A 21,792-nucleotide genomic window follows, 5' to 3' on the forward strand; every position below is an offset into this window, starting at 1 on the left:
GACCATCACCAACTAAGAATTGTAAGAGCCTTAGAAAAAAAAAATTAAATATGTGAACTCTTGTCTTCTTCCACATATTGCATAATTTCAAATTAAATTTATTCTGCCTTGTATTGAGAGGAGACAGTTACTTCCCTTGTATTAATGGCTATTACCAGAGGGCACCACATGTGCTATTAAAACGTTTTCCCCAAACAAGTTAACACACCAATGTGAATAAGATATTGATCCGTAGAAAAACACAGAAGATTTACTTTAAAAAACCTTGGTGTTGTCCTGTAATGGAAAGGATCTCCCCAATTGATGTGAGCCTAGAAAAACATCCACCTTTGCAGTTCTTTTTTCTGACCATTATGTTCAGATCAAATCTCCAAATGTTATTACTGGCCTTCATTCCTTCTGCCAACTGCCTCTACCATCACATTGTTTCTATTCTGAAGTCAACAGCCGACTCACCATCAGTCATTCTTTATTACAGGCCATTATTTTGCTCACTCAGTATTCCTCCTTCCACGCTCACATATCTTCACATCCGTCATTCTCTCTCCTTCCCTCCATTCCTTTAGAATTCTCTGTGTTACTTCTACTACTACTACTACTACTTCCACTTTTATCAATCACAATGTCCCACCACCACCATGCCACTCACACAATTTCTACCAACCTCATCATTTAACATCCGTTTTCCATGCTAGCATGGATCGGATGGTTTGACAGGAGCCAAGCCAGGTTCCATTGTCTGCTTTGGCATCGTTATTGCAGCTGGATGCTGCCCTTCCTGATGCCAACCACTTTGCAGAGTGTGGACTGGACACTTTTTCTGTGGCACCACCCAACAATTCTCTGGCAACTGCTTTCACTATCTTCTTCTCCCTCATCAATTTCTTCCATCTGCCAAGGTTAATGAATGAATGGAAACATAAGAGAGAGGATTCCTTAGTCTTGTAGCAGACAAACCAATTCTCTTGGCTTTGTGCCATGATAAAATACACTCGGTTCACCCACTCATATCGTTGATGAGTGAACAGAGACGACAAACGACTCAGTGTTGCCGAGATCACGATAACTTGTTTGGTGCTAGAACAAGGGTGTAATTAATATGAACAGCATCCAGCCATATGAAGCAGGCCAAGAATGGTAAGTATGAGGGAGATATGGTCCCTCATAGCACATCCAAGAGAACACGAACCCTAAATTGGAATTGGCTCAGTTTGTGATAACCAGTCCAACCAATGCCAACATAGGAAAGCAAAAGTGAAGGCATGATGGTGATGCACCCTTGGAAATAGGGGTTTATCATAATTACAAGACATGCCTTAGTGGTTACGGGTATTCAGCTTATGTACATTATACATATGGGCATATGACGTAGTGGTCTAGAGTGCAGGCTACTAAACCCAAGATTCCGAGTTCGATTCCAAGCAGTAACCTGAATAATAGCAACATTGAAAAATACCTTAGGAATGAGAATCCAGGTTCGAAATTTCCCCAAGACACGTAATGAGGGTATACCAGCTGAAATGCATTAAACAAGATGAGAACAAATATCTGTCAAATGTAAATAATTCCTCATCTCTTAAATATAGAACTGTATTCAGCCTATGTTTGATCCCTGGCAGTGCCTTGTGGCCTTGAGTAAGACACTTTATTTCACATTGTGCCAGTACACTCAGCTGGCAAAAATGAGTTGTATTTCAAAGGGCCAGCCTAGCTACATTGTCATGCTGAATTTCCCTGAGAAGTATGTCGCACAAGTGTCTGTGGAGTGCTCAGCCACTCACAGGCTGATTTCAGGAGCAGGCTTGTTCTCCTCATTGGATCAGCTGGAACCCTCCTGTGTGCCATTTTTGTTTTTTAACAGTGGTTTAGAAGTTCTCTTTGCAACCACATAATTTTCAGTTCAGTCTTGATGCATGGCAAGGTAAAGGCATGGGGATTGCAGGGGAGAAATTCACTCTGTAACCAAACCACATGGTTCCAAGTTCAGTCTCACTGCATGGCACCTTCAGTAAGCGTCTTCTGTTGCCTCAAGTCAACCTCTGAGTGACTTTGGGAGACAAAAACTGTAGGAAGCCTGTCCTGTGTGTGTGTGTGTGTGTGCACTTGAGTACCGATCAGCATTATTGATTGGAATCCCACAGCAAAAGTGATGATGTTGACATTGTTAATGTAACCAGTCCTCCATGCTTTTCAAGACCTGTTGAATAAAAACTCTAACTTGAAGAATAGATAAGGGTCACTCATCAACCCCAACCCCTCAGCCACCCACCCTCATTCTGCACCTTCACCTCAATACCTAACATTCTCTCGGTTACCCACAGCCCATCACCATCTTCTCTAGCTTTTTCAGTGTTTCACTCTGGCAATCTTTTGCTACCATTCTAGCCAATGCAGGACAGCTATGTATCTTTTGCACAGCAAGACATTTCTGCCTGTCCCTAGTATAAAATCTCTCCTCCACCCTCTCAAAACCTCTACTGCCCTTAGTCAAGGGGAGTTTTCCCCTTGCTCTTTTCCGTCTTGCAAGTTACATGTGCTGGTGACGAGAAAAAACAAAAAGCACCCTGTACACTGTGGAGTGGTTGGCATTAGGAAGGCCATCCAGCTGTAGAAACCATGCCACAGTGGACATGGAGCACAATGCAGGTCTGTGACTGACTGGATCCAGTCCACCCATGCCCAGCACAATAAAACATAGTGGATGAAGAGAATCTCTTGGGACGTTTGCTTTGATTCTTTTTACACAGAGTTCAAACCCTGCTCAGAGCAGCTTTGCTTTTCATTCATCCATGCTTGATACAATGAAATCCAAATTCAGGGTGGATTACCAGAAATCTGAGAAAATGCTTTGCAGTGAAATGTTCAAGTCGTTCACATGTTCAGTTCACCTGTGACAATGCTGGCACCAAGCTGTATTGGCACCAATACAATCCTTGAATAATATCAAATGCATCATGGATAAGGAAGAGAATGACTTAAAGCAGAGGGAACTGCTGAGGTTCCATTAAAAAAAACCTTCCTTGGGTCGAACCTAAAGAGAGAAACTTTACAAATATGTTGTAAACTCTAAATGACGGCAGCCTTAGAACAGAATATGTATCTCTGTGCATTTGTTATTAGTTCAGCAGTAGCTGAAGTCACCAAAATAACCAGATGGTCCACAAGTTAACTTGGAGAAGATATTCCACATTATCTTGCAGCTTATTGAATTTGCATAGCAACGTCATCACACAAACAACAAAGTTGTTGTGTACACTCAGTGATAAAATCTATTTTGCACCGCTGCAGCCATATGCTCAAGTTGAGACTTGTCTTTCTGCTCTAATGTAACCAACGACAATTCTAGTCGTTATCTTATATAGTCTAACTGCATTTAGGAGCAAAAAGAAAAAAAAATTACTGACTGGCTTATGGTCAAGCTAACCCAAAATGCAAGTCTGTGGATGCATACAAGTATTGAAGGGGTGTATGCACCAATGGTCAAATTGGCTTAGAGGTAAACTAGCCAATGTAGTCAATTTGCAGGCTCAATACACGGAGCTATGTGTATGTTCTGTACAAAGGCAGAGTTGCCCATTGGAAATACAGTCAGCTCTCTAAAATCCATTTACAACTTTAACTCTTCTGATGAGAATCAGTAAGGCTAGCAACCTATCAAGATGCTACAAAAACCAATAAAGGAAATTGGGGTCACATGTGCCTCGAGTTGTTCAGCAGATGAATGGATGAGGAATAAGCTGAGCACAAACTCAGAAATCTCCCAAGGACTGAGCCTCCATTGCTTCACATACATCTCCATATATCACACAATTGACCAGGCTATTGGATGTTATACCTCGCTGGTCACAGTGCACTGTTGTATCTTTCAAACGATACCACTTGGTGGCTAGACAGGCAAGCCAGCATTCCTCTTGATCGGAAGACTAGTCTGTTGCAGGGTTGCACATTTACAGCATAGTGGACTGGGGCAATGTGAAATGAAGTGTTTTGCTAAGGAACACAATATGCAACCAGTCTGGGAATTGAAACCATGATCTCACAATCCTGAATGCAGCACACTTAACCACTAGGCTACAGTCCTTCACACACACACACACAGCTAAATAGAATATATACTAACGGTTGAAGGCCTCCTCTAGAGACAGCAGACATGTCCATCAATGGGAATACAAACCATTTCATTGTTCAACAGGATGGCATTTACACTAATGAGCAAGTGAAACAGGTGAAAGAAAGGAGAGCAACAAGGAGAGCAAGTCATTAAAAGAGAGATCAAAGCAGTAAATGTTATAACAATTCATTTTATACAACCCAGATATTACAAAATGATTTACATTTCAGAAATATCCAAAAGAGAGACAGAGAGAGAACAAGAGAAAGAAAGTAAAATAGTTGTACAATTGTTTGTCGGGAACTAAGAACAACCTAAGAAAACATTGAAGAAAAGAAAGAATTTTCGGAGAATAGATAGAATAAACGAATGGGATTTGGAAAACCCAATTTCTCTAAGAGCACTTAACTGATTTGTTGATAGTGAGAGAATCTAATGAACTAAAAATTACTCGAATATTAATTATCTGAAGATCTGCCCTATTACAAAACAAATTCCCATCAAGAGACAAACAAATAACTGGAGGAAGGCAGGGGAAAATAAATTACAAAAAAAAAAAAAAAAAATACAATAAACAAACAATAAATACGAGATGCATTTGGGTGAAGACGAATATTTGTAGACATTACAAACAGAGCACAAGACCATGCATACACATGTTAATAGGTTTATATATATATATATATATATAAATATATCACCACACACATATACAGAAATACACACACACTCACATATATATATGTCCATAGATAGACATACACATACACACTTGCACGCACCCACCCACCCACATATATATATATATATATATATAGAGAGAGAGAGAGAGAGATGCATAGACACACACACACACACACATATATCTCAATGGATATACATACAGAAGAAAAATAACTTTACCATTTACTCATTTCTTGAAAGATGATGGTTCAGGACATCACTACTCAGTTTCTTTGCCATTTGCCTGACCAAAATCTGGCTTTTGTCATTTGAAAGATTCTTGAGACAAGAAACTTGTGTGGCAACAGGGTGAATCTTCAGCTTCAAACAAAGAAATTTCATATGCATTTACACACACGTGGGAGAGTATATATCACACACAATACAGACACAACACCAATACATATATATATACACACACACACACACACACATACATACATGTTAATTATATCCATTTATCTAATCATGATTCAACCCATGTATGAAAATAGAACTTTTTCTTCATAAATGATGCAAAAATGTGTATTAATTAGCATAATAAACATTTTTGCATAATTGATAGAGCCACTAAAATGAACATCATTTCATTTAAGAATATTTCAGAAAATAAGCATTTTAATATTCAATATCATGTGTTAAATAAAGGAGACAAAATACTAATATTTTCTTATCCTTAACAAGTCAAGTGTGACTGGTGAACTAAAAAGCTCATCACCAGAGACACATTCAAGAATTATCCAAACCTAAGTTGAAATAGAGTTTTTTTTTTCAGCTGTAGATGGTGACATTGTTCGATAACTTCTGCTCATGCTATGGATGTTTTTAATGAACCTGGATATTCTGACCATTCGTGATCAGGAAAGTAGTAAGGGAAAAAAAAAAAACCTTCTCAAAGGATGCACTCAGTTGATAAACAATAAAATTATACAACAAGCAGGTTGGTGTCACAGAAAGAAAAAGAGAGAGAGAGAGAGAGAGAGTATTTCAAACTTGTAAGATACCCCCCCCCCCATTTTCCAAGCTGGGTTGGATGGATTTGATAGGAACTGGCGAGACAGAAGGCTGTGCCAAGCTAGAATGTTTGCTTTGGTTTTGCTGGACACTAACACCAACCACTTTGCAGAGTGTACTGGGTGCTTTTTATGTGGCACCAGCACCAGTGAGATCACCAAGAAACTCACGGTGGGGGGGGGGGGCTCTCTCTCTCAGCTAAGTGCTATGTAGTATTGAGAGAGGGTTTATGCCACACAATAAAGGGGCTATAACGAGAGAGACAGAAACAGGCGTCTTGCTGTAGAGACGGTACATGACTATCCTAGTTAATGGGAGAGAAAATTAGTCCAGGCCTACTGTCAAGTTACAAGGTGAATATAAGGGGTAGAAAGGATGAGTAAGTTGAAGAGAATGACAGATGGATAGAGGTGAATACAGGGGTTAGGAAAGGAGCTGTGCAAGGAGTAGGTTTTAGATGTGTTGCACATAGAAAAATATACAGCTCTGAAAAATTGGAATGCCTACATCTGGTTCACTATGACCATAAGAATTGAATGAGGTTAAGAAATTCTTTTTGAAAGGGTTCAAATCTAATTTACTGGGCTCAACACAACCAAGTGTACATCCAATGCTTCTTAAAAGAACAAAAATTTCATTTCAACTGCAGGAATCCAACAGGTAAATATGGTTTGGTAACATCAAAGTTTGGGGAAGAGGCTGACTGCATGAAAAAAAGGCCCAGCCTAATAATTAAGCTGAAGAATCTCAGAAAAGAAACTTTCTCTGAAGATTCTGGAGAAGACTATGCTTCCATATGTCAATAGTCATTTGGGTCACTTATGGAATTTTCAGTATAACAATATCCCCAAAGTATAAGGCAGAAATAATCAAAGAATTCATGACATGTAAGAAAATGCAATATCCATATTCAATAGAAAATTTATGGAAATGGACCAACATGATTATTCAAATAAGTAAAACCAGGAAATTAAATGAAATTTATGATTAATATAACCAGACAATTGGAAGAAATCACAAACAGATTAACAGATTCAATGCCAGGTAGATGGAATTCCATTTTGAAAAAGTTTAGGTACCAAGAATTGAGCATCATATGAATTGATTCTCTCACATATTTAAATTGATAAAAAGATTAGACAGGTTTTAAGTGTAAAATTGATGTTAATTTTTGTGGCATTTACAAGTGCTATCAATAATTGTAAAGACTAAAAAGTATTATATTTTTAACCGTTTAGCCCAAATATTCTGCTTTGTGTTCAAACTGTCAAAATCTGGCTTCTTATACCTACCCAACAATGTGATTCAAAAAATATAGAATTACATCATTGAAATGTCAAAGTTACAAGATACTGTGTGATTAATTCAAAACAATGTTAATAAATATTAAATCTGACAAAGAAAATCTGAACGCTGAAGGGTTAAACTTGCATCATTTAAAAGTAAAAACTTCTTTTTTCTGTAAGTTTGAACAGAGATTAAATAAGTGGAACTAATAAACATTCAATTATCCATTTGACACAAATGAGTATAAATATATACACATATCTACACGCATCACATACATATGAAGACATTCAACTCTACAAGTGGAATATAAAAGACTTGATGCATGAAGAAAAAGTTATTTGTTCGAAGTTGAGGATTCAAAAGCTTCTTCACAGGTGCTACCCCTTGCACACAGCAAGAAGCTATGAGTAGTGACATAGTAAGCTAGCTTTGAATAAATACATTCTGCATATACACACTCAAACAAGATATATATATACACATATATAAATTTAGAAAAAAAAAATTTTTTTTTAAATGAATTTCTGACAATTTCGATGAAGAGTATTCCAGCTGTTCACCTGAACAGCAAACTCATTGTATTGTATTATGTGTAGCAGATAATTCCAGTGAAAGTTGTATCCTTAATTTAATTCTGATAGAATCAGCATCAATTACGGGAATCTAGTGCTGCATTTGGCAGGTTTCCACCGTTTGTCTACTTCCTGTCATTCACAAGGCTTGAGATTATGGTATAAGACACAACTTGCCTAACGACAGGATCAAACCAGCACAAAACCAACATTTCGATCACTTGGCATGCCTGCATCCTGACACACCTATGTAGACATTCACATACATACCCATATCTCTACAAATACACAAACACACACATTCTGCATGTATTAATACATGGTGCACAACAAACAATGGATTTTGACAAGGACAAATACATCAGCATCTAATGTGGTATTTCCAATGGGGTTTATCCCCAAACTGTGTATGGAGTAGACAGCATTACGTATGCAGTTGTATATAGCATTGCATGTGTAAGCAAGTCCGTGTTTTGGAATGTGTGTGTGTACACATCCACACCTACACACATTCTCAATTATGTTATATGTTCAAAAAAAAAAAAAACAATTCTGTGGGTTTCATTCATTGAATATTTTCCAGAAATCTAAGAAGAGGAATACACAGTTCTTTTAAAGGCAAATTATTGAAACATCCCAGAACCGTCATTTGCAATGAATAATTATAATTTTCATATTCTGTTTAATATCCATGCAAATCAAAATGAGTTCATTTTTGCAATCTTCTGACCAGCGGCACAATGTCTTAAGTATATTCATCACGTTGCGACTACACTGTAGACCTTCAGTGAAAGAAGGTAGCATTAGTATAGTTATTTCTTTTACATAGACAGTCAAATTTATCAGTCAACAAAGCGATAAAGAAGCTGTTACACTCACTAAAGGGGAATATTTAACAAAAAAAAAATTCACTTGAACAAAGTGAATCAGCTTCAATTTATTTTCCAAAAATCTGAATCAAAAAATGTGGACTCAGACCACTGAGAACTTTCTCATCACCATAGCACTTGTTACAAGAACAGTATTGTTGTTATCATCATTATCAGTATTGTGTGTAGAAGTGGTGGTGGTAACAACAACAACAACAATAATAATAATAATAGAATAAAAGAAGATCAATATTTGTCATGAACTTACATATTTACTTAACAGGAAACATGAAACACTAATATCAGTTGTCTTAGAACAACTATGAAGACATTATTATTATTATTATTATATTGCAGTGGATTTACAGAGTTGTTAGGCAAATGCTCTGCAGTGGATTACTTTGAGCTCTTCCCATTCTAAGCTGAAAAGCCTACTGAGGTCAACTGTGTCATGCATCATTTCACTTGTCAAGTAACTGCAGTTGATTTAGTCAGCCTCTCCCATTAAGATTGCTGCCCTTGAGCCGAAATGAAAATTTCTTATAATCAAATCAACATCATGCAGATGTCTTCAAGAATTTTGTTAGATTTGGGGGTTTTTTGGCTTTTAGGTTACTTTTCTGAGTTTTCTACTTTCTGAATCATATTTTGAGGTTCAAAATTTTAGCGGAGCAATGAATGTCTTCCTCACCCTACTCCACCACCACCACCACCACCACCACCACCACCAGGCAACAGAATTTAAATTCATGATAAAAAATATTTTGTACTTTTTAAGCTAAAAAATGGTGATAAGTTTACACATTAAAGGAATATAAGACTAAACTATACAGGGATACAAGAAAATCCAAATCACATTGTTTTTCTGTTTATTTCAGTTCTCTGTACAAATACCTAATTTACTCAAATACATAAAATTTCATAAAGAAATTCAAATAAAAAAAAAAAAGTTTACAATAGCAAGAAATTTAGCCTCTTGCCCTCTTCTCACCCACTTTCTCACACAATTACAGGTAACTGAGAATAGATGTCTTAAGCAGCATGTTGGACCCAATAAACCAAATTTAAAATCCCAAACACGAACTAATTCTCAGTGAGCTTAATATTACAGTAAATAGTTTTCAAATTGGCAACAAACAGGTAATGAAGATCAGCAGTGGTAGATGGTGATGGTGGTGATAAGGATGACGACGATGATGATGATAATAACAACAAAATAATAATACTAATAATAATAATCATAATAATGCAAAAATACAAGGTAGCTGGAAAATTTTCAAATGCAGAAATAAGAGGGTTGTAGAAAAGAAAGCAATACAAAGATAGAAGCAACTGAGGGTGGAGATTTTATATATGTATATATATACATATGTATATATACACACACACACACACACACACACACATACAGGTAAACAACACACAACATATGCAGGTCTCAACAATTGTTTTATTTATTCTCTTGGTGTTACCTGCCCAGTGGATCAGTTACAAATTGAATAGGGGGTAAGAAAAACTGACCTTGGGTGAAGGACAGCAAACTAGTAATATTGTTGCCGTGACAACCATTCAATTAATGGAGCTGAGTACAATTATTTTCAATTATTCTTTTTTTGTTTCTTTTTAAAGCACTGAGTAATTTCCAGATCCTGTTTAGCGGATATTGGCATATCAAACTCACAAATCATCTTTTTTGACAAGAATAAAGAAGACACAAGCAACAAGGAAGAGCAAACATTTGCAGTATACACTTGGAAGTAAATGAACATTGTCGAATTGAGGTAAAATAAAGGAGAGGTAGGTAAAAAGAACGGAAGGGGGGGGGAGTCTTCATTAAAAACTTACTTCTCTTCAGCTACTACTGATAGTTGAAGTGGTTTCATAGAGGTCAACTGATTAAAACTTAAATGTTTTGTCTATCCATTTATGCTATGTTGATGTTCTTAGACTGGATCAAACACAGCATGGAAACAGAAAAATAATTGCCAGAGAGCTTTGAGTAGCACATAACATCTTAGTTTGAAATGGGACTGTTTAAATTTTTAGTTTAAAGGTAATTAAAATTGAAGTTAAATTATTTCTTTAAATCCAAATTTACATAAAAATTACTAAGTAATCTTTAAAATAATACAGAAAAAAAATTAACCCATCATATCCAGAAAAGAGGAAAAGAAAATAGAAAAAGATTTTTACAATTATTAATTTTATTTTGTTTCTTGTTATAAAAAAAAAGGGGGGGGGGATCTAAGACACTTTAAATTTCTTGAAACACCTGTAATAGCATTATTATTATTATTATTTACTATCCCGAGAAGTTTTGATTTACTTTCATCACTATGCATTAAGTCCTAACATTGAGAAGGAACTTTTATTACTGAACAAGTGTGTGTGTATGTGTGTGTGAAAAAAGAGGTGGAAGTAAAAAGATAGAAGTAATTTTAAGTTCTCAAAACCCTTAATAATACACCTAGCATTTTACTATCATAAAACTATATATGTACATACACACACACACACATGCATATGTACATACACACAAATATGCACTATATGTATATATATATATATAATATATATATATATACGCACACACATACACACAAACTTATGTGCAAACAGGCGTACACAAGCTCACACACACTTGTACACACATATACACACACATTTCTGCACGCATGCCTGTGTGCATAGTGTGCTGTACATAAACTGGTTTGAGTTGGAAAACAAACAAAAACATTGTGATTTGTTGTCCCCTGGGGTTTTCATAAGCTTAAACTCATTACAGTAAAATTATGAGGATTACAGGAGAGCAACTGAGTGGGTGGGTGGGTGGGAGCATTGGTTTGAGAAGACTTTTTACCATTGCAAAATAACTTTGCTATCTTATTAAAAGTTGTTAAGAGGGTATGGGAATGTGAAAACTTGAATGGTTTTATGAAACAGGTATGGAAGAGAAAAGAGGTGAAGAAAGAGATGCATGAAAGGAAAAGAGAGGGCACAAAAGGGGAACCGACAGATAAGCAATCGGTCAAAACTGGCAACAGTCACAAAATTTCATAGATTATTGATAGCAGCAGCTTAAGATGAGATAAGCAGTCAGTCAGTGAGTGAGTGAGTGAGAAGAGCATCCATATTATTAAAGACAGCACATTATTATTATTATTATTATTATTATCATAGTGGGCTTAAAGATTATTTTTCATTGCAGGAGGTGAAGAAGGGTCAGTTCTTTTGAATAGTTTTCCTTAGAATAGCAATAGTAAAAAGAAAAAATGAGATGGGGGGGAAATATGTAGGAAGCATGTATATATTTTTTTTAAATATATATTTTTTCAACTAGGGATCAACTGTAGCCAAGCAGCTTCACTTGTCTATCATTGCTAACTATTATTTCTCCTGTTTATATATTATAAAGAGAGAGAGAGAGGAGAGGGGGGAGCAATTTTCTTAAATAGTTTGTTTTTTCTTTGGAGGATTCCCCCCTCTTTTGGAAGGATGAGGGAAGGGGCATTTTATGCAATGTTTTATTGTTTTATTTTTTTTAGTTCACTAAGGTGTTTTCTTTTGTATTTTTGCTTTGTTGTAGTTGTTATCAATGATAATTTTCAAGCCCTCCTTAAGAATGAATGTTTTACTTTTTTTCCTCCTTTTTTCTTCTTCCGGATAAATTTGGACCCCCACCCAGCCACACACCAGTAAAAATGTCTGCCTCTATTTTCCGATAAGGATTTGAAGAGGAAAAAAAATATATAAGTTGTGTTCAACGAAGGACTTTCCGCCAACTGTTTTACTTTCTCAGTGGTTTAAATTGAACTCAGTCTATGTAAATCCAGGAATAAATGGTCATCGCCAGCCTCATCAGATCTCCAGCTGTTGATGTAGTAGTAGTAGTATTACTATGTGAGCAACAACCTGCAATAGGTCGTAGTAGCCAGCCGAGCCAGTCGCCTCTTCCCAGCTGTAGCCATGACAGCACTAGACGACTCCTCACGCACGCTCCACATTCATACTTATGTCTGTGCAGCATTAGCAGAACTGTTCTGGATAGGAGATATATTAGAAGATACAACAGGAGAGCTTGGCATACCAGCTGTATTATTGACTCCTGATCCTAGGAGAAAAGAAAAAAAACAGGAATTAGAAATGGTTTTAGGTTTAAGGCACAAAGTCAATATTTGATGAGAGTAGGGGGATGTCACCAACTGGGGTAATTCTAGTACATTGGCTCAGTATATTGTAAACATCCTCGGATAAAGAAAATAATACTGTAATTTATTTCACCTGTCAATTAGTGCATTTGTACCAATTCTTTATAATCTGAGTTAAAACCTTACCAAGGTCAACTTTGCCTGTCATTGAACTAAGGCCAATAAAAAAACAGTAAAATACCAAGGCTGATGTATTCAACTTTTTCCCTCCTATGTTGGACAATTCCTGAAACTGATGCTCAGAGTTCATGATGCTGTATTTGGTCAAACATGTCAGTCTCTGAACAATAAAGGTCATTCATACTATTTGTCTACCCCCCACCCACCCACCACAGGATAAATCATTCATTTGCTGCTCCAATTACTGCAATGGCTTAAAACTTTTCAATTAGTTTGTTCTTGATTCGTTTCTTTTAAAAAGGAATTCTTCCTCCTCCCGTCATATTTTCCCTGTTTCTATCCCATCATCGTTTAATGTCCATTTTCCATGCTGGCATAGGCTGGACAGATTGACTGGGTTCTGGGCAGCCAGGAGGCTGCACTAGGCCCCAATCTAATCTGGCAGTGTTTCTACAGCTGGATGCCCTTCCTAATGCCAACCACTTCAAGAGTGTAGTGGGTGCTTTTTACATGCCACCGGCACGGGGGCCAGAGGAGCTGGCATTGACCATGATCGGAAGCCAGGCATGTAAAAGGCATCATCCAATTGTCTTCATTAATATTCCCTGCCTACCATCACTTCAACCAATTCAATTCAAGACGGCCCTCAACTGAAGCTATGACCGATGAGACCATTAACACATGGCCCAAAGTAAAGGGTGTGTACCAAAAGAGTGGACTAACACATTTCACACTGGTTTATTTCAGTGAGCACATTTCAAGATATTATTGTCTGGATCTGGATCAGCCACATACAAGTAAACAGACTCATGATTGAAAGCCATTCCAGCCATAGCCACACCATCCCTTCTCCCAGAGTTGTGGACTCTGGCTAACATTACCCAATTTGTTTTTTTGTTAACAAGGGTTCTCAACCAGGGTCCAATACAAGATTTTGTTAAAATTTATTTGCAATAAATTGGTTGTGCTTTTACAATACACAGAATATTTCAACAAATCTTTTATACAATTCCTAATAAGATTAAAATTTTATAAAAATATGAGATTTTTTTTAAAACATCAAATAATTGAGTGTCCAGTAGAGGAAAACAGGTATCAAAGTGGGTCGTTGGGTCAGAACCACTGATTTACAATATTTACAATATCTTTAGCAAGTGGAACAACCAGAGAGGTGTGCAGGAGCTGTTAAGAAATACTTCTCAAAGATGAATACCTGTCTAGTACAATTTTACTGAAACACCCATGAAATATACACTAACCCATTTCTTAGGGATGAACATTATACACACTACTTTTATGGTACCACAATGAACTATTAAGTCTTGTCTCTTTATTGAGTATAAAAGATACCAGAGTTAAAAGAGTAAAATTTAATGATGAGCAGTGGGTGAGTTGCTGGCAGTGCAACAACTCACCAACTGCTAGCGAGAGGAGGATAACATTTTTGACTAATGTGTACCAATTATTTACATTTGATGGACATTTGTCCTCATCTTGTTTGTTGTTAACACATTTCAGCTGATATACCCTCCAGCTTTCATCAGGTGTCCTAGGGGGAAATATCAAACGCGAGTTCTCATTTCAAGGTATTTTTCAATATTATCATTATTATTATTATTATTATTATTATTCAGGTCACTGCCTGGAATCGAACTCGGAACCTTGGGGTTAGTAGCCCGTGCTCTTAACCCCTATTAAAAATACATTAGGAATGTGAACCCCGGTTCGAAATTTCCCCAAGACACCCGATGAAGGCTGGAGGATATATCAGCCGAAATGTTGTGTTAACAACAAACAAGATGAAGACAAATACCTGTCAAATGCAAATAATGTAGATAATTCCTCATCTCTTAAATATAGAACTGTACACAATTATAGATTATGCAATAGTAATCTTGTTTTAACTAGACATTCCTATGTGAATTAAGGATGGAAGTATTCAAACAAACAATTTCAACTTGATGTTTCTCAAAGCAGAGTGAGTGTTAGGTCTTTCAATCATAGAACTAAATGCATCTTCTAAGGATCAAACATTTCAAGGGTCAAGCAAGAAGTTTATAGTTACCTCCTATTTGTGATGAGTTATTGATAGGCGTAGGAGATGTATGACCAGACATTGAGGACGTCCTCCCCTGTTCTTTAACAATGGGATCTGTGAAAAGAAGTTTGTTGAAAATTAAAAGAGAAACAGCACATTTAAAAAACAATTCATTAGTTGGTTTCTCATTCACAGAGACCTAAAAATACACCGTGATACAAACAATGTGAGGTAGAGGTACTTTTGGAAGCAAACTTGCTGTCACTATATCTCAATGTACTCAAACACACATTCAAACCACTTCAATATATATGTCTTGTCTCCACAGCATTTCATTGATATACAACCAATTAAATGAAGTGATTCAAATACAACTTGTGATGATGTAAAACAGCCAATAAAAGTTTTATTAACACCCAGAATCAAATAACATATGAACTATTTATGACAAACTGTTCCTCGTAGCTCAATGTTCACATTGGAAATAACTGATAAGTACCAGCAAAAATCAGTTATTATTTGATATGGTGGAGGTTGTCATTTTTAAAAACTTACATAGTTCCCACCCCCATGCATATATGAACTGAACAAGTCTTCTACAGCACAGCAACTCACTACATGTAGCAATTGCTTATCACCATTCAGTTGTTCATGCTGGCATGGGTTGGACAGTTTCACCAGAGCTGGCAAGCTGGGGAGCCGCACCCAGGCTCCAGTTGTCTGACTCCACAAGATTTCTATGGCTAGATGCTCTTCCTAATACCAACCACTTGTTTGTTTGTTTTCCAGCACAGGCCTCTTGTAGACCAATCCTCTTCACCAGGAGGATTGATCTTCACACTTCTATTGTGGAGTACGGGTCTTCTTGGAGTATCTCCTCCCTAAGTTTAAGTATCCCGACACCAGCCCTACCCACTTCTTTCACTATCTTCCTCTTCTGCAAAATCAGTCAACTCCTGTTGCCAAACATTTCTTTACCCAACTCTCCCTACTCGAGCAGTCCTCTCTCTCTCTCTCTCTCTCTCTCTTTACTCACAACAGTCAATTCCTCCTTACCTAATCTTTTCTCTTACTCATTTTGCTTTGTCAATCTCTCTCTCTCTCTCACACACACACACACACACACACATACACACATTACCATACACATCCAGTGGTACATATTCACTTCATTTCTTTCTAAATTTTAAGCATCATCTGCACTCACTGCTCATGTTTCACTATCATGCAATACAGTATTCCATAGACAAACCTCATGCAATCTGCACTTTGCTTGCAAAGATCTTTCTCCACCTCATTCTTACTCTGGTTAGTATGCTTTAAAAACACCTACCTCCATAGCACATTAGGTCACTTAGCTAATGGAAGCAGTTGATTACTTCAGGGAATCTTCTGGACAGTTGAAGAATTCATTGCATGGATGCTGTTAATGCTAATATCTATGCATTTGCTACTTCTGTCAGATGTCTATGATCCCACTGCATCTCTAGCACAGACACACATACTTGGTTTACATTCAAAGTTTCATTCTAAAACCTCTTAATTCTAGGCATTGCTTATATGTTTGGACCTCTACTTTAATTCTCTGACTGCTTCCACTATGACAACTGCTGAGACCCGAGAGGACGAAGAACCAAGCCCTAAGGGACACTTACCCACATGGTAAACCCATTACCAAATTTATTGCCAACAGCAATCCCTGAACATGATTTTCACAAATCATTCATCTACATTCAATTTTCTTAGCAACCATAAGACTACAGAGCATGGAACCTTGTGAAAGGACTTCTCCAGGTCAGCAAATGCCACATACAGTAGTTTATTCTAAACTAGGAACTTCTCCTGTAGTGGTCTCACTAAGGCAGCAGCACTAGCAAGGCTTCACCCTGGAACAAACCTGAAATGCATCTTGCCTAAGATCTTCCTAATCCACTTTCAGTAACTTATTCAACTTGATGACTCTCCACTTTCCAGTTGCATCTTTCTAGAGAATCTTCTTTACCTTTGTAATAATCGACAAAGGCATTATTACTATGCTAGTTACAATGGACGACACTTCCTACTACCTGACTGAAACGAGCAGGTCTTTCAACCAGTACTTTTGGTATCACAGCAACTATTCCTGTTCGTTTAATTGTTTTCCCTGCCCCCATAGTCTTTTGACTCTCCCAACAGTATAGCTGTCAGCTTAGTTGAGTCCTGAGCTGTGTCTATTTGAATTACTCTTGTCTCTTACACATTCCCCTCATTCAGTAAGCTTTTGTGATCACATTCCACACCTCTCACATCTCTGCATCAAAATAAGACAAATGTCCCACCATCATTGCATGCTACATTTGCTGTCTAGATTGACAGTGACACACTGCTCAGCAAGCCAGAAAACACCACATCTTTGATCCTTGTGTTGCAGAACATAGGCAAATGTCTTATTTTCACATAATATATATTTGTCCCTATCTTGTTTGTTGTTAACACAACATTTTGGCTGATACACTCTCCAGCCTTCATCAGGTGTCTTGGGGAAATTTCGAACCTAGGTTCTCATTCCTAAAGTATTTTTTTGATATTATTATTATTATTATTATTATTATTATTGTCACTGCCTGGAATTGAACTCGGAATCTTGGGGTTAGTAACCAGCACTCTTAACCACTACACCATATGCCCAGAGGGTATATCAGCCAAAACACTGTTAACAACAAACAAGATGAGGACAAATATCCGTCTAATGTAAATAATATACAGAATTCTTCATAGAACTGCCTTATTTTCAGTTTCTCAACTTTGTAAGTACACTTGACAGCAAGCTTCTCTTCTAGCGATCTGACATTGTTCTTCACACATCTTTCTTCCATACCCTCAATTCCAGTGTCTTTGATTTAAGGTTCTGTCTATGGTCCCATTCTAAGCAACTGTGCTTTGCAACAGACATCTCAGAAACTCACAGACATATTCTTTAAGGATCTTTTTCCTTATAATATACATCACTCAATGTTTCTTTTAAGTTACATACGACCAAGGAATCTTTCAGTTTCTACAATTTCAGTCTTGCATCTGCTTCAAATGTCTCTTTAACAACAAAGCCAATAATTCATCTTCTAATTGCAGCTTTGGTGTCATTAATCAATTGCAAATGTTGAGTGTTGTAGCAAAACTAAATACATTTAAATACTACACATTTTCCAACCTATATGTGTTATGAAAATGCTGAAATTAATAAATAAATGTAATTCTCACAGAAGTAAGGGTGTTCCATAGCTTCTCTTGCTGTTAACCTTTCTTGGTGATCATATCGAAGAAGTTTATCCAAGAAATCTAAAGCTTCAGGGCTAACCAAATGTTGATTGTCACCATGTACAAATCTTTCCCATCGCTTTTTTGAATGTCTAAGAAAAGAACAAAGTACATATAAAGAATGAAATGGGAAAAGATTAACCAAAATCTATCAGAGAGTTGAATTGTATAAAAATAATGAAAATACATCTAAAAAGTATTCTTATGTAAAAAAAAAAATCTACCCCACTTCAAAATTTTATCAAAGCAAAATTCTTCAAAATAAGGTTTTGGAACCTCAAACCTTATCATGGACCTAGTAATATTTGACTGGCAAGAAAACCAGTCAACGACTAAGATCTAATTACACCAGGTGCTCGTTTTTTAATAGACTGAATTTGACCAACCATATAGATGATCTACAGTTGCAGAGTTAGAACACAAACGATTATAGCTCCCCATCCCAATATAGACACTGGAGGATCAAATATCTGAAGAGAAAAAAAAACTCATTAAAAACAAAGTAACACTCTCTGTTTACTTTCAAACAGTTACTGCCAATATCACCTTCATTACTTCATTATTAAAGACATGCCTAGATTGATTTATAGCAAACATTTTTTTATTTAACTGTCATCATTTTTCAGTGAACAAATTACTCTCAAAAATATACTCAAAGTTTACATGTCCCAAACATTCCATCCTATAACTAAACTAAATCGACAGCATCAATCTCCCAGCAACAATTCCACTTTTCTTGGAAAGATGTTAAAATTATGGAATAATAATGGTCTGGAAATAAAATAATTTTACAAAAATAAAAAGTTTAAGTGTAATGTATGATAAAGAATTAAATATTCAAATTATTGAAGCTACAGTTGATTTACTTAAGACATCTTGGTTTACTCAAAACTAAACATTATGATCCATTTAAGGCAACTTGTTAATAACATTGAAATTAAAAAATCTGGTGCAAAGATACAAAATAACTACCAGTTTTTCCCCCCACCCCACCCCAAACAAAAACCACAAAGCAAAGAAAGCTACAAATGAAGAGTGGAAAACTTTCAAGCAACACAGTGTGTGTGTGTGTGTGTAAGGTCCCTTATTAAAACTTGTTTCCCATGATATGCCAATCAATACAGGTGTAAATTTTTGGAACAAAATGTGATTTTTCATTTCTTCCTTTTATTTACTTTTATTTTTTTTTATTTTTTCAAATTTCATTTTCCATGTTTTCAGGTAAAACTTTGTTTTGATCTGTCCAATTTCAAATCATCTTCAGGGTGTGCCCCGCCCCACCCACTCTTCAATAAATACATTTCCTTTAGAAAGTACTTAAAGGGTGATTGGAGATTGAACGGATGAAAACTAAAGATTAGGTCAATATTTAAGAAAATTTCCATTATGTCAATTTAGTACTGATAATTAGGTATAGTAATTACATAGCTAACATTGTTTTTAAAGCATTTAAAAATTGAAATTTAAGGAAGGGGGGGAAAAAAAACTAACAGGCATCCACAGGGCCATCCCATGATGTAAGCAGCTAATTTTTATTCGGCCCAAGCAGGATTACAAAGGCTGCAGTATGAAGAGATGTGGGAAACACACCTTTTAGTAACAAGGTTTGAAGCTTTTCTTAGACAATAGCTTTAATTTCAAATATGATCATCAAAAACCGGTTGAATGAATGCTGAGCTGGTTATGAAAAAGAGGATTGCTACTCTTAAGTAAAATGAGAATTACAAAAACCAAACAAAATTCTGAAACCAAAATTCAATGTAATGATAGCAAGAAATAGATAATTACAGATACCCGGATAAATGAAAAATAAAATCCATTATATAATAACCTTACTTGGAAAAAGTGGGAGTTATTTTATATATATATAAAAAAAAATAATAATAATTAAAAGAAAACTGCATGCCAGTACAGTTCAGCTCTATATTGTAGAAGAGAAAATACCAGTCACCGTAAACTTCCCAACAAAATATACAAAATATGTCAAATTTCATATTTGCTATAATAATCTGGAGAGTACAATATTTTCTCTAATGATGATCACAATTATGCAAAGACACTTTTCACAAGAACAAGAGAGTGAAGCTAATTATTGCCAGTAAACGGGTTTGAATGCTCAAATTAACTCAGTAATCTACAAGACTAATTTCCATGTCTCAGCTAACAATTAGAAGAGAAAAGGAGATTTTGATCCAAACTAGATTTGCTTTACAACCAAATAAGTTTCAAAGATGAAAAATATCAAAATGAACAAATCAGTAAACTTATAAACAATAAGACCAACCAAGGAAACATTCTCTTAAAGTCTAAATATATAACATATACAAGTTAGATAGGTTTACTCAGCCATATCTACAACATTCAAAACGTACATTGTAACTGACTAGCTTTCTAAAATATTTGAGCTAATTGCAACAGAACATTTTACTAATCCAATTATATCTAGAAATAGCTAACAGTGTTATCAAGAATTTAGCCACTTCAAAAGCTCGAAATTAATGAAGGGGATACAATCAGGTTTTTTCTTGAAGCTTTACAATTCCATAAAGCACTCAACTTCACAAGCAACAAAAAGAGAAAACAACAACATTAAAACCATCTGTGCTTATAAACAGCCGTGTTCAAATTCCATTGAGGTATATTCCATACACTATTTTCACCTTATGAGAAAGTAATAAAAGTAATTGCTCAAATTGGTCACCAAAGATAATCAAGTTTCTTAAAACAACTGTATTAAAAGAGAGACAAATGTTAAAGAAGTCTTTCTTGTGGAATGTAACAAGCACACAGTTTGATTAGCCATCATATTACAAGTAATAAAATTCATTCAGATTAAGAAATTATGTGGCTCGTATTTAGCTAAATCAATTGAAAAATTGGATCATGATATAGCTTTTCATTTTCTTTAACAGGTTGGTAGAAAGTCAACATAAGAAATGAAGAAATAAAAACTGCATATAAAGCCATGCAACTGCATCATAGCAATATATCCTTAGGGCAAAAATGATGAGGAAACAGGAGTAAAATCAAGGACCAAATAAGAATCTGTGCAAAATGTTGACAGCTGTTAGATGGAATTTGTACAAGAGATTACAATTAAAAGCAAGAAAAATTAATTGACTACAAACATTCAAGAACACTGAAGCATTGACATTAACAAAGATATTTTTAAATATGCAGGTCTTGAAAAGAAAGGGCCAAGTGCAGATGTGAAAAGTATTAAAGATTAACAAAAATGAATAAATAAATAAAATTTATGGAATCATTTCTTTAACATTCCTAATTCAAAAACAATTTTTGTTCCAGCAAGGAATGAATAAAAAATTTCATGCTGGACACTACCAATTAAAGATTTAAAGTGATTTTTAATGTCTGTTAGTTCTTATTCTTGCTAAATAGCAGAAAGATATCTCAATGGAAATTTCTAAACCTTTGAGAAAACATTATCACTATTGAGCTACAAAAACTTCCGAGTTCTAACCTAAAATGCTTTTGAAACAAAAACTGGATAAATTATCCAACCAGACAAAATGATGGGCTTCTCTTTCTCTCT

The 21,792-nt window shown here is 35.8% G+C and overlaps 1 protein-coding gene and 1 long non-coding RNA gene across 5 annotated transcripts in view; both read right to left on the reverse strand.

Moving 5' to 3' along the window:
• Positions 1 to 2,286: 2,286 nt before the first annotated feature.
• LOC118766675 lies at positions 2,287 to 5,816 on the reverse strand. The gene is made up of 3 exons (XR_005002597.1): positions 5,258 to 5,816; positions 4,972 to 4,977; positions 2,287 to 2,296 (listed from the first exon to the last, which is right to left on the reverse strand). It is a non-coding gene; the product is annotated as an uncharacterized LOC118766675 (long non-coding RNA).
• Positions 5,817 to 11,432: 5,616 nt separating this feature from the next.
• The window catches only part of LOC115220694 (casein kinase II subunit alpha), a 106,548-nt gene continuing 96,188 nt past the window's right edge, over positions 11,433 to 21,792 (reverse strand). For all 4 annotated transcript variants that reach the window (XM_029790825.2, XM_029790826.2, XM_029790827.2 and 1 more), the window contains 3 exons: positions 18,183 to 18,331; positions 14,973 to 15,059; positions 11,433 to 12,690 (listed from right to left, as the gene is read on the reverse strand). In XM_029790825.2, coding sequence (XP_029646685.1) covers positions 12,590 to 12,690; positions 14,973 to 15,059; positions 18,183 to 18,331 — 337 coding nt within the window. In that variant the 3' untranslated portion in view covers positions 11,433 to 12,589. The remainder of the gene's footprint in view (positions 12,691 to 14,972; positions 15,060 to 18,182; positions 18,332 to 21,792) is intronic.

The sequence above is a fragment of the Octopus sinensis genome, linkage group LG17 (genome assembly GCF_006345805.1).
Source record: "Octopus sinensis linkage group LG17, ASM634580v1, whole genome shotgun sequence".
NCBI lineage: Eukaryota > Metazoa > Mollusca > Cephalopoda > Octopoda > Octopodidae > Octopus > Octopus sinensis.